The following is a 16,523-nucleotide window of genomic DNA, read 5'->3' as shown; positions in this document are numbered from 1 at the left end:
AACCCGCATAATCTACTTAAATAAAGCGACCATTCTGTGGCTGAAACAGCAGCACATACAGCCTCAGTGGAACGCAAACAAGCGATCAGTCTTTATATATTGTTTATTTAAATCTACTATGAAAACTGAAAATGCTGTCAGACGTGATATAACTTGTGAAATATTTTCATACGTTCACGATGCAAATGCGTGTAAATAACCAATCAGATCGGTCGGTTCTTTTGATTGACATTTAACATACCCTATAACGACGAGCCTCTTCGAAGAGGGTGGGCCGTAAAGTTGTGGTGTTGTTTATAGACCAGTTTGACGGCAGCAAGTGTGCGTCTCTGATTTCGTGGAGCTGGTGGGTGTACGGACTAAACTCCAGCATGAAACAGGCGACAGACACGTTTTAAGTACAGGAGGACATGTGTTTTTTATCCTGAAGAAGTTTGCTTATTTGTAGTCAGCAGGTAAGCAGGTTGGGAAGTTACTTGACATAAAGTTCCCGTGTGTTCTCGCAGTTATAAATTGATGCTTTATAACACATAGCAGAACGACACTATACTTACAAATATATACTTGGTTTATATTATTTAGCCTACTTCACATTTAGCAATTCTGCACACTTTCTTTTAGGGTGTCACTAACATTTGTTTCTCTGTGTGAACTGCTTTTAGAATCCGTTCCTCTGCCTAAATGTGCCTGCACTTGTGATTCACTCATTATCTGAAAGGATTTTGTTGCAGGTTGTAATGAGTTTACATGTTACATCACTGTCCCTGCTTTCTTACTTCAGGAAAGATGGAGAAGGATTCCTCATCAACACCAGCAGCTGTCAACCCCCAGGGGTCATGCCCTGTCCTGGATGGACCCTCCTGTCCCACCCCCACACAGATTCCTTCACCGCCCGTCTCCAGTAACGTCTCTGCTGCTCCTTCTCAGCAGGACAATTCACAGTCTTCATCATCCCCTCCAGCTGTCTCGAAATCAGTGGATTCTCCACCATCTCCAGATGAGTCAAAGTCTGCTGCAAACAAAGCATCACTCACTTCCTCTCCTTCTCCGTCTGCACCTCAAATATCCCAAACTTTGCCCTTTTCCAAGCTCAAAGTGGCCTCCTCTGAATCGCCAAATGCAGCCTGTAGCGCTCAGAAAGATTCCTCTGCTTCCTCCAGTACTGCTTCTACTGCTTCTCACACAAAACGCACCTTTGCTTCCATGGCGAAGCGGGTCATAATGCAGGAAAGACTCCGAAAAGCAGAGCAGGAGGCCAATGATGATGACGATGGTAAGAACTTCTTCATTATAGGATTAAATGACACATTGTGATTTTTTTAGTGACACTGATATCAGACTGCTTTGTGGTGGTGATAAGCCTTGTGCTGTGTTTTGGAAGCCAGTACCAACTAAATTGGCTACCTTAAATCTCAAAACAATTTCAGATGTCTTTCTCACAGAGAAAGAAACACTCTGCCACATCATTACTGTGTGAGTGGCATGTGAAGAGTAGTAAATATGCAGACACACAGCCTTCTCTTGCATGAAACACGCATACGAATGCGTGAACACTTCAGCTACTACCAGCTTGATTTAGGCTGTCTGTCTCACCAACTACACCCAGGAGGTTTGGTACAGATATCTATGGTGGCAGGTGTTTGATTCTTATAACTTCCTGATTGTTCTAATGCTAACATAGGGGTGTAACCTCATATTGGTAGTATTAACAATCATCATCAATATCCAGCTAGCAGTCACAAAAGCCAGTGAATGTGATCACAGATCCTGACTCCTATAAAGTTGGAGACATCTGAACATCACATTCTTGCAAGTTTTTACCATTTTGCACCATGATCATGATGCACAATGGTCTGCAGTCTCTAGACTTGCTGACACTGACCTAAATTTCTATCAATGTCAATATCATGATTTTCTTGCCACACTAAATGTCTGCTTTAGTCACCAATTATTTGTGCTGAACTGTACAAAGGCTAAACAGCAACTAAACAGCAAGTGTGCATGTTAGCATCTACATAAAGTTTCAATTCAATATTGTAACATTTCAGAACTGCTTAAAGTGGAACAATCATGCTGACCATTTAAAGATTTCTCTGTTTTCCATAGAGTGTGACATTTGGTTACATGTGAAGAGATGGAATCCTTTTGCTTAGTGGACAGTAACAAGTCATGAAAATTGATGCAATCAGCATGACTCATTGGCATGACATTGGAGGTGGGCATGGCATTACTGGAGCTCCAGGGTCTTGTCACAGAAAAGCTTTTCACACAGAGAGAGAGGCAGATGTGTTTAAAATGCACAGTGTCTCACGTCTCCTTTGCCTGTGACTCCCCGTTGTGCTCGAGTCACAAGATATATGTGGTGGGATTCAATCACAGCTAGCTGTGAACACAAATTGATCCCATAGCTTCTATGATATATCAATGTTATTGTGATTTAGACACTTTTTAATGGCTAAGTATATTAAAGTAGGTTCTTCATCTGTCTCTTCCAGATGAAGAACCTGAAGAAGATTTGACGGTGGAGCAGATGGAGGAGAAGGCCACAGCAGGTGATGCCAGAGCTCAGACCCGGGTGAGTGAAAGCAGATGCATAAACTGGCTCTTGGCATTGTTGTGTGTCCTGCTGGTTTGACTCAGTCTGGTTGTGTCTATTTCTGTCCTCTTGGAAGATGATCCCAGAATTGCAATGTAATACAGCAATATAGCATTCACTCACACACATACACAAATCATTAGAAAGAGTTATTAAAGTGCATTGTGCTGAATTTATACTGATTATATATACTCTGCATTGCTATATCATGTACAAATACAAGAGAGGGCCTACCAGCTCCTAGGCAACCTGTACCATGTGTATGCTGTGCCAAAAGTACAGGGTGTGGGTGTGAGTGAACATGTCAAAACACATATCAGTACAGTGAGTGAGCTATTCCAGTCGTGTCTAATGTATTACAATAGAGAAGCTATACTCTCTATTAGACATGCTATACATCAGTGGAGGTAATTTTCCTCACAATATCTGGCACTTAATCATCCCACAAGGAAAGCATGATCAATCATAATATGTATTTGGTAATATAGAGGAATGTATTGATGTAATACCAATTTTAATGAAGATACAAATCATCACCTACAAATAGACAAGTGTGATAATAACCAAGTGAGAAGAGGGAAGTTATGAAATGACAGTTAATATTAGAAAACAGTAACTTGATATGCCACTGGATCATCTGCTGCCCCACATTAGAGAGGCAAGACATACTGCCAGCCAGAGGTACAGAGGATTATGGGTTCTGTAGTCAGCTGTTGTCTGTTCCTTCATTCCGAATTACAAACGTCTGCTTTATAGATTTAGTACACATGTACATACACAAAGTATGTACTTTTGATGCATGCAGAATACAACCATTGGGACACAACAGTGTCATAATATTGCATCTTGAACTTTGACCCCCGAGGTCATATCTGTCACTGTTCCTATTTACAAATTAGTGTAGCTATTTTTTTCTCTTAGATACAACAAAACAACATGCATATCTGTCAGTATTGAACTGCATTACTCATGAGACACTGCCTGACGCCAACCTGTTCCAGAAACCATTTGATTCTAAACACATGCATGCACCAGTTCTGAAGTCCATAGTGATTAGACCAAAGCCTCACAAGCTGCCTGAATGTACCCTCCTATGCCTCTCCACTTTGTTGCAGTTGGGTCAGCACTACCTGCTTCTTGCTGAAGAGAAGGACACAGAATTAAATCAACGCCTGGCTGTTAATTGGCTGATTAAAGCAGCTAAGCAGGGAAAAAAGGGTGCAGCAAGAATACTACAGCGCTGTTGGATCCAGAGAAAAGGTTAACCACAGAGTTTATGACATGCTTGCATGTTTGTGTTTCACATGTTCTGTAACTATTTGACATCTTCTGTCAGGAATTACATTAGAGAATGAGGCTGATGTGCGGAAGTTGTCATCAGAGAGCAAGTTTGAGTTGGCAGTACGCAAAGCAGCCATGATGATGTACTGGAAGCTCAATCCAGACAGGAAGAAGAAGGTGGCTGTGTCTGAGATGCTGGAAAATGTCAGCCAGGTCAATGCAGTGCACGGTAGGAAGCACTCACACACACACACACGGTCACAGACATGTGGATAAAGACACCATCACTACCACATCAAGTATTTATTGCATTGTGACAACAATCCTACCTGGTATTCTACCCACAGCATTGCAGCATGCTGTTATGTGATAGCTGCCATTGCTTTTAAATATATCATGTATTCCCCTTTGTGATTTTAGAAATTTCAGCTGTCACAGTGAACAGTATCGCATTACATGTAAAGGGAATGTTTGTTACTCAACAGTGCAGTGGTCATTTCTCACCAACAGGTGGCACTGCAAGCAGGATTCCTGTCCCCACTTCAGGTCAGACCCAGAAAGTGCTGGAGAGCATGGTCAGCAAAGAATGTAGGTAGAGTGAGAGAGACAAAAAAAGGAACATACAGTGTCTGTTGTTGTATAATTCCCTGCTTTGTTCTTATAGCTGATCACTTGGTGGACCTGGACGATTTTGTTGAGATGACAAAAAAGTATGCACAAGGTATCGTCCCCTCTGTCCCCCAAAATGACAGCCAGGTCACCAAAACTGAAAGCACAAAGTGTCACGCCCTTGTCACAGAGGTAAAAAGTGAAAATATTATATATAGTATTATTATCTTATTGATAATATCAGTTCATACAGTATGTTTGTGTGTGTCACTTTAAAGCACAAGACTGAGCTCGTCCCATCTGTATGCAAAAAATCGCACAGAATGTCTTGGGGTTTTGGTCGAAGTGGGATGATGCTGGACTCTAAGCACACTGATGCCATGGCCATGGACATGAAGTCACGATTGAGGGTATTACTTTAGTGTATTTTCTCTTTTTCTGATAACTTATTTCTATTGTAAGTTGACTGTTCCTCTGTCTCCCTTCACTTTAGATGTTGCAGTACCCACTGCATGCATTAATCGAGATGAAGGAGCACCTCGTGGACTGGGCGTCGCGGGCCGGTGTCCAGTGGCTGAGCACAATCATCCCCACGCAACATGTCAACGCGCTCATTTTCTTCTTCATCATCAGCAATTTGACAGTAGACTTGTTTGCTTTCGTCATCCCTCTGCTGGTCTTCTACCTGTCCTTCATCTCCATGATCATCTGCACTCTGCGTGTTTTCCAGAGCAGCAAGGCAAGTCTGTTTTTTTCTCCTTTTATTTGGAATTTCCTTAATAAAGGCTTTGTGAATCATTGATTCATGCTCTATGGCTATTCTGGCTTACATACCTTTCTCTTTTCTCCAGACTTGGGAGAACTTCAGAGCCCTGACATCCCTGCTGACCCGTTTTGAACCTGGCCTCGATGTGGAGCAGGCAGAGACCAACTTTGGCTGGAACAACCTTGAGCCATACCTCTACTTTATCCTCTCTGTCTTCTTTGTTATTTTCTCCTTCCCTGTGGCTGACAAGAACTGGATTCCCTGTTCTGAGCTCTCTACAGTGGCTGTCTTCTTTACTGCAGTCAGCTACCAGAGCCTCAGCCCAACTGCTGCAACATATGCACGCAAGGCAATGGTCATAGAGGTCAGACTGATTAACCTGCTGTTTAAAGCTGACACATGTGTTGAGTGCATTTTAACTTATTGCCATCTGTTGTTTTTCTAACTTTTTTGTGTCCATCTTTCAATGCAGGTAGCATCCTCTCTTTGTTGTCTGACCCGTTTCCTGCCAGAGAACATGACAGTGCTTCGTTTACTGGGACGCACCTACACCACGCTGCCTCTCGGGGAGTCTGTGGTGTTGAAGCTCAGTCTCCCCTGCCTGTTGTATGTCTGCTTGTTCTACATGTTCTTCAAGTGAGTAGAATTTGGACAGTGTGTCTTGCTGATTTAGCTTACTGTCATTTAAATCCTACTTTTTTCTCTCCTATCTTAGCATGGCAAGGATGCGTGGTTTTCGGGGCACTTACTGCTTCCTGATTCCATACCTCGTTTGCTTCATGTGGTGTGAGTTCTCAGTGGTGCTTCTCCAGCATTCTTCTGCTGTGGGCCTAATCCGCACCTGTGTGGCGTACTTTCTCTTTCTGTTTGCACTTCCTGTTCTGGCATTTGGTCTTGCTGCCATGCTCCTTATCCAGCTCTTCAAATGGTTCCTTGAGCTGGAACTGACGAAGATGATTGTGACCCTGGTGATTTGTGCAATCCCTGTCACCCTGCGGCTCTGGACAAGGTTCAGCATGTCTATTCTGAATGTCTTCTACTCGTTGACACATCGCGGCCCGGTCAAGCTCATCTTATTTTGCATCTCTATGGTGATCCTGCTCTTCTCAGTCTATGTGTACCACGCGGAAGGACAGAAGCTGTATAACTCCACCCTCACTTGGAAACAGTACAGCCAGGCTTGTGGCCCCCCTGCCTGGGAAACCAAAGGCATGGCCCAGACACAGATCTTCTGCAGCCACCTGCATGGACACAGAGTCACTTGGACTGGGCGTTTCAAGCAGGTCCGTGTCGCTGAGACGGAGAACGGAGCACAGTCTGTCATCAACTTGTTGCCCGTGTTCATGGGTGACTGGCTGCGATGTTTGTATGGTGAGTCGTATCCCAAATGTGAGCCAAAGGATACTACAGTTGTAAACTTAACAGCTGCAAACATGGCAGCTGGCTCTGCGTCAGCAACTCTCTCAGTGCCCTTGCTGCTCCGAATGCAGGAAGAGGAAGAGCTGTGTCAGATCAAAGCTCTGGCCAAACACACCTGCCACGTGAAGCGCTTTGACAGCTACCGATTCGAGGTGACGCTTGGGATGATCCATGATGGGAGTTCAGAGGACCCAGCCAGGGATATAATCCTGATGGCAACCCACGAGTTCAGGCAAGTTCTTCTAAACCTGCACCCTGGAAATTTGGTGGAGTTTTGCACCAAGCTGGAGGGTCGTCTAGGAGCCAGAGCTCCAGCCTTTGAGCTGAAGGCCATCCACTGTCTGGACTGTGTTTCTTCACTGCTGACAGGAGGCAGGCAGGTGAAGATAGAGAGGGACTGGAGACGCACCACAATGAGAGCACTGAAGTTTGCATTTGATTTTTTCTTTTCACCATTCTTGTCGGCAAAAATCACTCACTGAGAAAAACAATGAATTAAGTCTCATCAGCATTTGTCTGACTTATAGTATTGTTTACAATAGATCTCCAGATCCTGCTTATGTACTGACATAAGCAGGCAGATGACACCTTATTTGACATGAGTGAATATTATTATTACTATTACTTTCTGTTAGTGCATGAGTTTACTGTTTATGTACAGCGTGGTCAGATAGCAACATCTTCTTAGATTTTAACTTCCCTTTTATTTATACTGCTCGGTTTCCACCACTGGATGGAAGCCTGTGATGTGATGGTGCCAATATAAGCAGGTAAGAAAGTGCTGACCAGCCGTATATACTGTAACAATAAGTATTGAAGATGAATGAAATGTATCAGTGATAAACCAATGTTGTTGCTGATGCTTTTGTATTTCATATGTGTATGTTGAACAAGTAAAGTATGTGTGTTTTTACATTAGTACATTTTATATGCAATTTTTTTAGAGATTTTTTTCTTGCTTTGTGGTCCTGAAACTTTATGGTCTTAATTAATCCTAATAAAAATATGCTTGTCTGTTTTGTAGTCAACTGCACTACACACAAGACATTATTTAGTGTGTTACAAAATTAGACCCCAAAAGACCACTTAAGAGATGTAACAACCAATGATAAACTGAAATGTTTTTATTAAATTCTAGTCCTCCCTTCACTATTATGGAATTCCTTAAATATGCATAATTATTGTGTTCATTAAAAAATGAACATTAGTATAGAAATGTTGATTGCCATGATACAGTGCTTGTTTAGAGACATTCATAAATCATTAATAATAATGTAAAAAAAAATGCCTCTCACTGAGCCTGCATACTGTGAATGTGAGTGTGTTTTTTGGTGATGAGTTACTGAAGTCAGTTGCTATTAAAGTGTTTGACTTTGTAACCAAATCCCTTGAGAAAGTGTTTTATTTTATTAAAAAAGAGATTACACATCAAATAAAACACACTAAGTTCCAATTTCAGATTATTTTATTAATGCACATTCCTTTCATTCACCTCATTATGTTTTTTGTTCTGTTAGAATCGTATTTTTTAAAGTATGATAGATATACACGCTAGTAGCATTGAGTAATGGCAACATGCTGCTGCGGCTGCTGCTGCTGCTGCTGTGCTCCTGAACAGAAATCCTCTCCCTGGGTGGACGTGGTGCAGGGTTATGATGCGATTACAGCTGACTTCTAAAACTACAGTTCACCACTGGAGAGACTGAGCCCTGGGGCTTGTATGATGCCATTCTGTCACTAAGTAAACAGTTTTGTGGCTTGTCATCATGGTGGATTTTTGCTGTGTTAGACATGTTAAATCCACCAGTGAATGAGGAGCAAAACATATATGGCTATAAGAAATCCTCCTTGGCCGCAGGCTGTTGACATAGATGTCTGTGAACAGCAATTCTGAAACAAAATGAGGTGAGAAGTGAGGTGAAAGCAGACAGATATGATAACAATGTCATCTTTTCTTAAGGTTTAAACTTAGAATTTGTAAAAAGGATCCAGTCTAGTGATTTTTTTCATTTCTTTTATGGTCTTCCTCTCCAATAATTGCTAACCTTACCAAATCTCATTTCTTTGCATTTTAGACAGCTTTAAATGGTTTAACAAATTGTACCTTTAAGATTGTGAACCATTGATCCATCAGATTCTGCAAAAGTGCACCTGATGTGCTTCACCTCTGCACTGATTCTGTTATTTCCCCTGTACACCCACACCACTTACAAAAAAATCCCATCAGGACCAAGGTCACTTAAAAACAAAGTACTTCACTGTAAACTGTCAAATCTCATCTTATACTTCAGTCCAACATATAATGTGGTACAACTTTCAGTGTCGCACCCTGGAGGGGCACATATGTGGCACTGTGAGGTATATGGAGTAATGACCTTAAAGAACCAGTGATACAATGAAGTCACAACTGTTCAGCAATGTACATAACTGACTGATAATATTGCACTGATAATAACCTCTGACCTTCAAACACACAAACTTTATTACAACTCTGATTAGTTGAATTAGGGGCCTCTCTTTTATGTGCTTCAATTTCAATTTGTTTTTCTTGATTGTAGGGTCCCTCATCAACATGTGCTTATGCATTATAAAATGCTTGTTTGGAATCAGCACACTTGACAGCCATTACACTTCTGTCTGTAGCCCCAATTTGAGCAAATGAGAGAGAACTCAACATTACCACACTGCCTCTCTCCACCACAATGATCTAACATGTAGATTTTAGACAACAAATGACCTTAAAACAGCACCTGGCACAGGCTTAAATTTACACAACAAAACATTAAGTGCACCCTGCTCTCTCTCCACAGCCATCAATAACTATTTATGTACTGCCAGAAAATCTGAAATAGTGTGACTTTCACGACCTTTCTCTAAACCGTGTACTTGACAAAATGAATCATTTAGCTCTCTGGAACCAGAACTGGCCTTAAAAAAAGAACACAGACTATTTACAGTTAACAGTAAAAAGAGTGTTATGTTTCCTGTAGAAGAACAGCTCATGTTTGTAAAGCAAGAATACTGCTGCACTGTGTTTTTTTTAGTGCTGTTATTGCAATGTGAATAGAGCAAAGATTACACGTGCAATCTCCAAGAGCACTGCTCTGACGGAGATGTTCAGTTGCTGTTGTCACTCTATCCATAGAGAGAAAAAGAAAATCTGACATGAAGAGCCAGTTACACCTTTCCTAATGTCTCACAATGCTAAAATGTAGATGCACTGTTTGGTCAGCCCCCCTTATGTTTTCCTTCTTAGCACGTTTGTGTGAAAAGAGTATGTTAAGTGAGGAGTGCAACATTGTGTCATCAACAGCACTGAGTCATTGCAGATGGAGAGGTGTCCCTGCACCTCTTTGACTGCACCTACAGTGGGGCAGTTACACAAAACATCTTCCAAAAGTGGGAGTAGAGTGCAGCAAAAAAAAAAAAATTAAATAAAAGATTTGTCCAGATGGGCAGCAGAGATTTTAAGTACATCTCAGTGTTGAAAAAAAAATACATACACACCTTCTTCTGGGACACGTTATTGTCATTTTATCATTAATTCTGTCTTCCACAGATGCTGTATCTCAATGTGTTTGTGGAAGAGCCTGACTTCTCACAAAGGCCCTACACTCCACATGCCTCCTCTAAAGTCACATGTTCCCATTCCTGTCACTGTGCCTGCGTGTCAGGGTTCACACGGTCCTGGAAAATGTACAGGTTGTTGGTGGCCGCAATTGCAATTATATTCTCAGATGGGTGCCAAGCCATGTGTAGGATCTTCTTAGTGAAGTCCAGGCTGTCAACGCCCACGTCTCCACGGCGACGCTTACCACCTGTGTACACACGGCGGGTTCGCAGCACGGCCCGAGGCTTGCTGCTTTCCCGCCAAGCTTCCAAGGTCACGCCTCGGCCTGTCTCCCTGTCGAACATCCGGAAAAAGCTGTTGTACGCTCCTGTCATGATGACGCTGGAGGAAAGAGGAGAGGTCGAGGAGGAGGAGGAGGAGGGGAAGAGGAAAACAAAACTGAACACAAGAGGATTGATTTGATGTCTGCAAGGCTTGTCTCTGGGATTGATTTAAATGTCAGAGAAGGGCAGAGTCAGAGCATTAAGCAGACACAGCCACCTTCTTTGCTTTCAAATAGACTGTACTCTGTCTATCCTTTCCACTGTCACTTACCTGTCTGAGCTGTTCCAAACACACTCAAACTTGTCAAAGATGCAGTCATTTTCATAGAGGGAACACAGCTTGCTCCTTAGGTATTCGTGGACCTGGAGATGATGAAGAGAGTCAGGTTTTGACTCTGTACACTGTGTACTGTACAAAATTCTTTCCCCAACTATAATACTACTGTCTCAAAATGTGCAATCAAAACAGAGCAATCTCACCTGGTATGTCTCCACTGGGCCTTTGTCCATGTGAAGGTCCCACACCTTGGCGGTGAGGTAGTCTCTGGTCAGCAGGTAGCGTCCGCTGTGGCTGAACTTGACATCCGACACAGAGGAAATGATCTCTGAGAAGAATGACCGGCTCCCTGGATCCTCAGGCTCCTCAAAAACTGAGTGGAAGCATGTAATCTCATGGATTATTCACAAATAAATTCTGGCATTTCTGGCATTCTTTACACTCATTTCTACACCACACTCACGTTTGGTGTGTCTGTCACATAGTGCGGAGGATCTCATGTCACAGAGGCGCAGCGTTCCCTTGCTGCTGCTGTACACAAACAAGTGGCAGTGCTGAGGGTGGAACTCTGCCGCTGTTATCACCTCCGTCAGATCCTCCATGTTAGCTGGTTTGATGTCTACGATATCTGAGAGGAGGGTCAGTAAAGGACCAAACAGCACAAAAGCAAAAATATACATGTTGTGCTACACGCACAAGAGGGCACGGTGAGGCAGCGGACATGACGCTTTCTTTAGATTCACAACTCAAAAAAAATGCACCCCAACCAAACCCCCCCTTCCCCGATATGCATCATGCACACTGTGTTCCCCTCTCTGTTCTATTTGTGGAGAGTCCTGTGTGGTTCAGTAGAAAGTGTACTGCTGACTGAATTATTTAAACTCTTCTTCCATAGATGCCTCTGTGATTTTCTAGGTCAGCTTCCATTTGAATGGGAAAACACCAGATTCAGTTGGTATGACATGCTGCAATGAACGCACACTCTGAGGCAGTACACAGCACCTTAATCGAAACATACATCTAAGCATAGTCCAGGGCTGCTCACATTAAATATAGATTGAATTCAGATGATTGGGAATGTACTGAGGGATATTTATAGCATTTACTGTAACTAACCTTTTACTGTAAATGAGCTTTCATCAGGAAACATACATAATATATTGTACATTGTTGGCATGCTTGCATATACATATAATGTGCCAGCAGTTATCAGAGGTATTAGTTTTAGCTTGGGAAATTATTGGAATTAATGTAAATGAGCACCAAAATGAGAACAAAGAAAAAGCTCATTGGCTTCCTTCTACTTCTTTTTCTTTCTTAGTATAATCTGATGAGATGCAGTAATAGTTCAATACTGACAATATTAAATATGATCTGCTTTCCTTTTCTATTTTTTGTGCAGTTTGGGGAATGTCATACTCTGAGAAATCTGAGGAGTCTCCTGCAGTGACAGATCAAATTACATTCAGAAATCAGAGGAGACATCAGAGCACAGCTATAGAAAGCAAAGAGCACCATGACATTAAAGCTAAAAACAGCATGGGACAAAGAAAAGGATACTAAAACTACGGTCTGTGATGTCCAGGTGCCACATATTGATGCGGAGATCATCAGCTGAAAGGTAGGTCTCCCCGTCACTGTTGACCGAGATGGAGTTGACATGGTAGGTATGTCCATTAGCAAACACGCGCCTGGGACGAACCTCTACCATCAGTTCAGTAGGTTTCAGCACCGGAACCTGAGATGGACAAGATGAAGAGGGGAGGGAAGGAAGGGAAAAGAGCAGAGGTTAGAAATAGATGTCAGTAAAGAGAAAGGACAAAACTAAAGGACATGAGAGTGAGGAGTCATGAATACACAGCACTTAGTCTGGAGATCGAATGTCAACCTGACGTGCATTTAACTGGACAAAATATAAATGTGCATGTGCAAGGTGTGTGACTGTTTACCTGCAGAGACGTGATGGTGGAGATGTCCTTGATCCGTCCCTCCTCATCTTTCAGGTTGTATCCTTCTGGCCTCTTGTCTCGCTCACTCACCTTCCACAGTTTAATGGTCTTATCTGTGAAGGGATTTTCACATCAGAAAAAAATGAATAAAGGGGCAGTTTTACCAGAAAATCTAATATTCATATTTTCCAATGGTGGGAATATGTATCCATCTAGACTGTGGATTGTAACAAAAGGACGACTCAACAGGAATCCAAAAATCATAACCTAGTTACACAGACAAAAGAGATTTGAGGAAATCATGGGTGTAGTTTATTTTAAATAAAAAAAAAACAAATTTATTCTAAGTTCAAATCACAGTGGCCGGCTGGAGCTACTGTTGTGCCCACAAGAGATATACTTGATGATATGTTATCCCCTCTAGGTAACAGAAGATGAAGCAAGGCTGCCAGAATGTTTAGGAAACCAACGCAGGGTATTAAAGTGTCTCTGTCATATGGCAAAAACTATTACAAATGTACAAAAGCAAATTTAAATGATCTTCTGTTAGAAGTTAAGATGTCAATGAGTTCTCACCATTGGTGGAGAGCAGGAAATGTGCTGCATTCTGTTGTGGCAGCCATCTGATCTTGTTGATTTTCTCCTCTATCTCCAGACTCTTCAGGTAGTCAAAGTCTGGTTCATGGCTCTGAAACGTGCTGTAGACATTATACTCACCGGAGTCCCCTGTCTCCCCCACCTCCTCTAACTCCCCTTTAGACTGACGGTAAGGAAAAACAAACTGCTTTTAGTGGACACTTGTACTGAATATATTAAGTGGTGATAATGATAAACAGACCTCAATCTCTCTTTGAAAGATGACCACTCGGCCACCTTTATCCCCTGTGGCCAGCAGGTCCCCCGTCTGGTTAAACTCCACCGTAGAGATGACATCAGCTGGGTGGGAGACAGGAAAACCATTAAGTAGGATTATGGTAGGAATATAGTAAGTATATAGAGGTGAAGCAAATGAGAAAATGAGTCAGTGGAAATGTGGACAGCAGCATGAATGAACGTAATAAATGTTAAAATCTAAAACTCTCATGTGTCACTCGTGGAGTAATCAGTGTCTTCATCCATTGCCTCTATTCAGCAGTGCAGAAATAATGCACCCATGAGGCTGTTCAATCATATCAGTATGTTATCTGACACCACAGAGACAACACCACATGGTCTCTATTACCTTCAGTGACGTAGTCTCGCAGGAAGGTGTGGTTGATCTTGGGGCTCTCAGCGTCCTCGCCCATCTGAAGCCGAGGAAGGGTGACCCGCCAGCACGCCCGTCCTGAGGGGAAGGGTCCAATCCGTAATCTCTCTCCCCACCCAGGCTCCGCCCATGCTGCTGGGGCCTAACGGAGCGGCCTTGAACAAGGCATCCTGGGAAACACCAGCCAGGCCGGAAGAGGAGAAGAGGCGTGAAGGAGAAGGTGGAATAAGAGGTGGGAGAAATGGGAATGGAAAGGAGAAGGAAAAGGAAGGGAAAGGGACTGAGAGGGGAATAAGCTGCAGAAGGATGAAGGAGAAGAGAGAGAAGGGGATGGAGAGGCTGGTGATGGAGGTAGCTTTGGAAAGAAGAGAGGAGTGCTGCCATTAGGTAGGCTGGCAATATGTGCACACAGCATGGCAAATGGTGTGACCTTAGTTAGACAACACTACTCATTAGCAAAGATGCCCATGTGTAGCACAAGGCCTAGTCAGTGCTGGAGCCAGTGTGAAGAAAAAACAACTGCAGCAGAGAATATGAAGCCCTGCGTATGCATACATAAATAAAGCAGGAGGAAAATGAGTGTGAAAATATTCACTGCAACATTCAACCCATGTAACTCTGGCAACAAATGTTCCCGGGGTGTGGTAGTCCTCTCTGCCCACTTTCCACATCTACACACACAGACATACACACTTCTCAAACAGATAGTCCTTGATGGACATCAGAGGAGAACGCGATGTCTTGCCTGTTCTGCAGGAGGGAGGGGAAAAGGCCTCAGCACACCTACCAGTCCGCCTGCCGCTGCCGATATTCCTGCTGCTGGTGTGTACACGGTCCTCTGCTGCAGTGTGCTCCACCAGGCCTGCGTGTCTGTCGAAGGGAAAGGAGAAGGGACAGAAAAGAGAGAGTGAGGGTGGTGTGAGAGGAGGAGGAGGAGGAGGAGGAGAGGCAAAGGAGAAGAGAAAAAAAGAGAAAGAGAGAGGAATAACGAGGAGGATGGAGGTCTGCTGCCTGCTGATGCTGTGGATCTGATTCTGTGCAGCATCCACTGTGTCATGGCAGCCTCCTCCTGGTGCAGCCAATCACAGCACAGCTGTCAATGGTAGATCCACCCATTGCAGGTGATGAGGAGAACATAAGTCCAGCAGAGGGAGCCCTTTAATACTGAGTTAAGCTTGACATGGACTATTTTGTCAGGGATGTCAAGAATAATCTTTTAGTAATAGTGTTCATTTTTTCAAGAGATTGAAAATTTGAATTACACAATGCTTCTGTGGTTGGAACATCACCAATTCCACAAATCAGAGATAAGTATGTAATCATTTCAGTGGCTGTCATGGCTGAAAACATGCAGCTACTGTAAAGGAAAAATAAATTAAATAAATTGCAGTCTCTGAGGCCTACCAACAGTTTATAAAAAGCATCTAAAGAGGTCACAAAGAAGGGCAAGTCAGTCGGATCAGTTGCAAAAGCACATGGGATCAGCCATGTAACACCAAGGGGATGCTGCAAATCACTGCGGAAGCTGACAGAGTGAAGACTCACTGATCTTCTCAGTATCAGTAACCAAAGTTTTTTGTGAAGTTTCAGGTGACTCTGTGATGCAGGCGGCGGGCCTGTGGGCTGACTCCCCGTGGGATAAACATGAGAAAATGTTAAAAGCTCAGTAATTGACCTTTTACAGCAATCCTTACAGTGCTCTGTTTTTAGTTTTATTATCTAACATTCAAATTTATTTCATGCGTTACAAGGTTGTATGTTATAGACTAGTTTGTGTGTGTGTGTGTATACATATATATATATATATATATATATATATATACATATATATACATACATATATATATATATATATATATATATATATATATATATATATATATATATAAAGCCTCAACCCTACACATTGGATTGCTGGGTTGTATGTGCTATTTAAAAGTCTAAAAGCACATTAGCTTATTCTATAAAGCACCTGGCAGTGTAGTGTTGAAACAGGCCCATAAAATCTACTGCTTATAGTATATCTACTTTACAAACTTGATGCACTTGGTAAAATTTATTGTGAAATGGATGCATGAGGCAGTTGTTAATGGATCGAAGCCAAAGTTAGGACACAGTCCATTAATTCTGTTCCGTTTAATGAATAAACCTGGTAGATCGGCTAAACAGCTTAAAGGTCAGAGGATTACCTTGACGCAATCGTTTCTACGGGCTCCTGCATCAATCTCCTGTTTAGCGCATCTATAGTCTGCTCTCTGGCATGGCGTGCGTTTCTCCCACATAACAGCTCGTCGGGCTCAAAAACAAGCTGAGTTTAATCGATATTTTTTCGGTTTACTTGAGTGAGGGGATGCCCTGCCTCCACTCTGAAGTACTGGAGTCCATGGAGCCTGGCAGCGCGCTGAGCGGGGCATCTCCTGCTCCTGACCCTCAAACACAGATGTCCATCCGCAGGGAAACGGTGAGTGAGTCGTCGATGGTGCGCG

At 42.7% G+C, this 16,523-nt stretch overlaps 2 protein-coding genes across 2 annotated transcripts; one reads left to right on the top strand and one right to left on the bottom strand.

The window, feature by feature from the left end:
- The first annotated feature begins 317 nt into the window (after positions 1-317).
- On the top strand, positions 318-8,055 carry wfs1a (Wolfram syndrome 1a (wolframin)). The gene is made up of 12 exons (XM_028403629.1): positions 318-455; positions 782-1,273; positions 2,496-2,575; positions 3,712-3,856; positions 3,933-4,106; positions 4,388-4,465; positions 4,542-4,678; positions 4,765-4,896; positions 4,980-5,225; positions 5,338-5,616; positions 5,725-5,888; positions 5,968-8,055. Exons 2-12 carry the CDS (start codon positions 787-789, stop codon positions 7,151-7,153), a joined length of 3,108 nt encoding a protein of 1,035 aa, XP_028259430.1. The 5' UTR covers positions 318-455; positions 782-786; the 3' UTR covers positions 7,154-8,055.
- Positions 8,056-10,049: 1,994 nt separating this feature from the next.
- On the bottom strand, positions 10,050-15,047 carry ppp2r2ca (protein phosphatase 2, regulatory subunit B, gamma a). The gene is made up of 10 exons (XM_028403518.1): positions 14,825-15,047; positions 14,014-14,392; positions 13,630-13,727; positions 13,368-13,551; positions 12,792-12,904; positions 12,403-12,580; positions 11,306-11,470; positions 11,046-11,215; positions 10,837-10,928; positions 10,050-10,623 (listed from the first exon to the last, which is right to left on the bottom strand). Exons 2-10 carry the CDS (start codon positions 14,075-14,077, stop codon positions 10,326-10,328), a joined length of 1,362 nt encoding a protein of 453 aa, XP_028259319.1. The 5' UTR covers positions 14,078-14,392; positions 14,825-15,047; the 3' UTR covers positions 10,050-10,325.
- Positions 15,048-16,523: the final 1,476 nt, after the last annotated feature.

This window comes from Parambassis ranga, chromosome 1 (genome assembly GCF_900634625.1).
Source record: "Parambassis ranga chromosome 1, fParRan2.1, whole genome shotgun sequence".
NCBI classification, from domain to species: domain Eukaryota; kingdom Metazoa; phylum Chordata; class Actinopteri; family Ambassidae; genus Parambassis; species Parambassis ranga.
Note: the sequence above shows the minus strand (reverse complement) of the source record. Positions and strands in the feature narration are given on the sequence as shown.

Bases quoted from the DNA above. Each gene is read 5' to 3' on its own strand.
- wfs1a (XM_028403629.1), top strand. From the start codon at position 787: ATGGAGAAGGATTCCTCATCAACACCAGCAGCTGTCAACCCCCAGGGG. The intron at 3,857-3,932 runs GTTAACCACAGA...ATCTTCTGTCAG, and splicing joins CTGTTGGATCCAGAGAAAAG to GAATTACATTAGAGAATGAG. The intron at 4,897-4,979 runs GTATTACTTTAG...CCTTCACTTTAG, and splicing joins ACATGAAGTCACGATTGAGG to ATGTTGCAGTACCCACTGCA.
- ppp2r2ca (XM_028403518.1), bottom strand. From the start codon at position 14,077: ATGGGCGAGGACGCTGAGAGCCCCAAGATCAACCACACCTTCCTGCGA. The intron at 12,581-12,791 runs GTAAACAGTCAC...TGTCCATCTCAG, and splicing joins CCACCATCACGTCTCTGCAG to GTTCCGGTGCTGAAACCTAC. The intron at 10,624-10,836 runs GTAAGTGACAGT...TCTTTCCTCCAG, and splicing joins GTTTGGAACAGCTCAGACAG to CGTCATCATGACAGGAGCGT.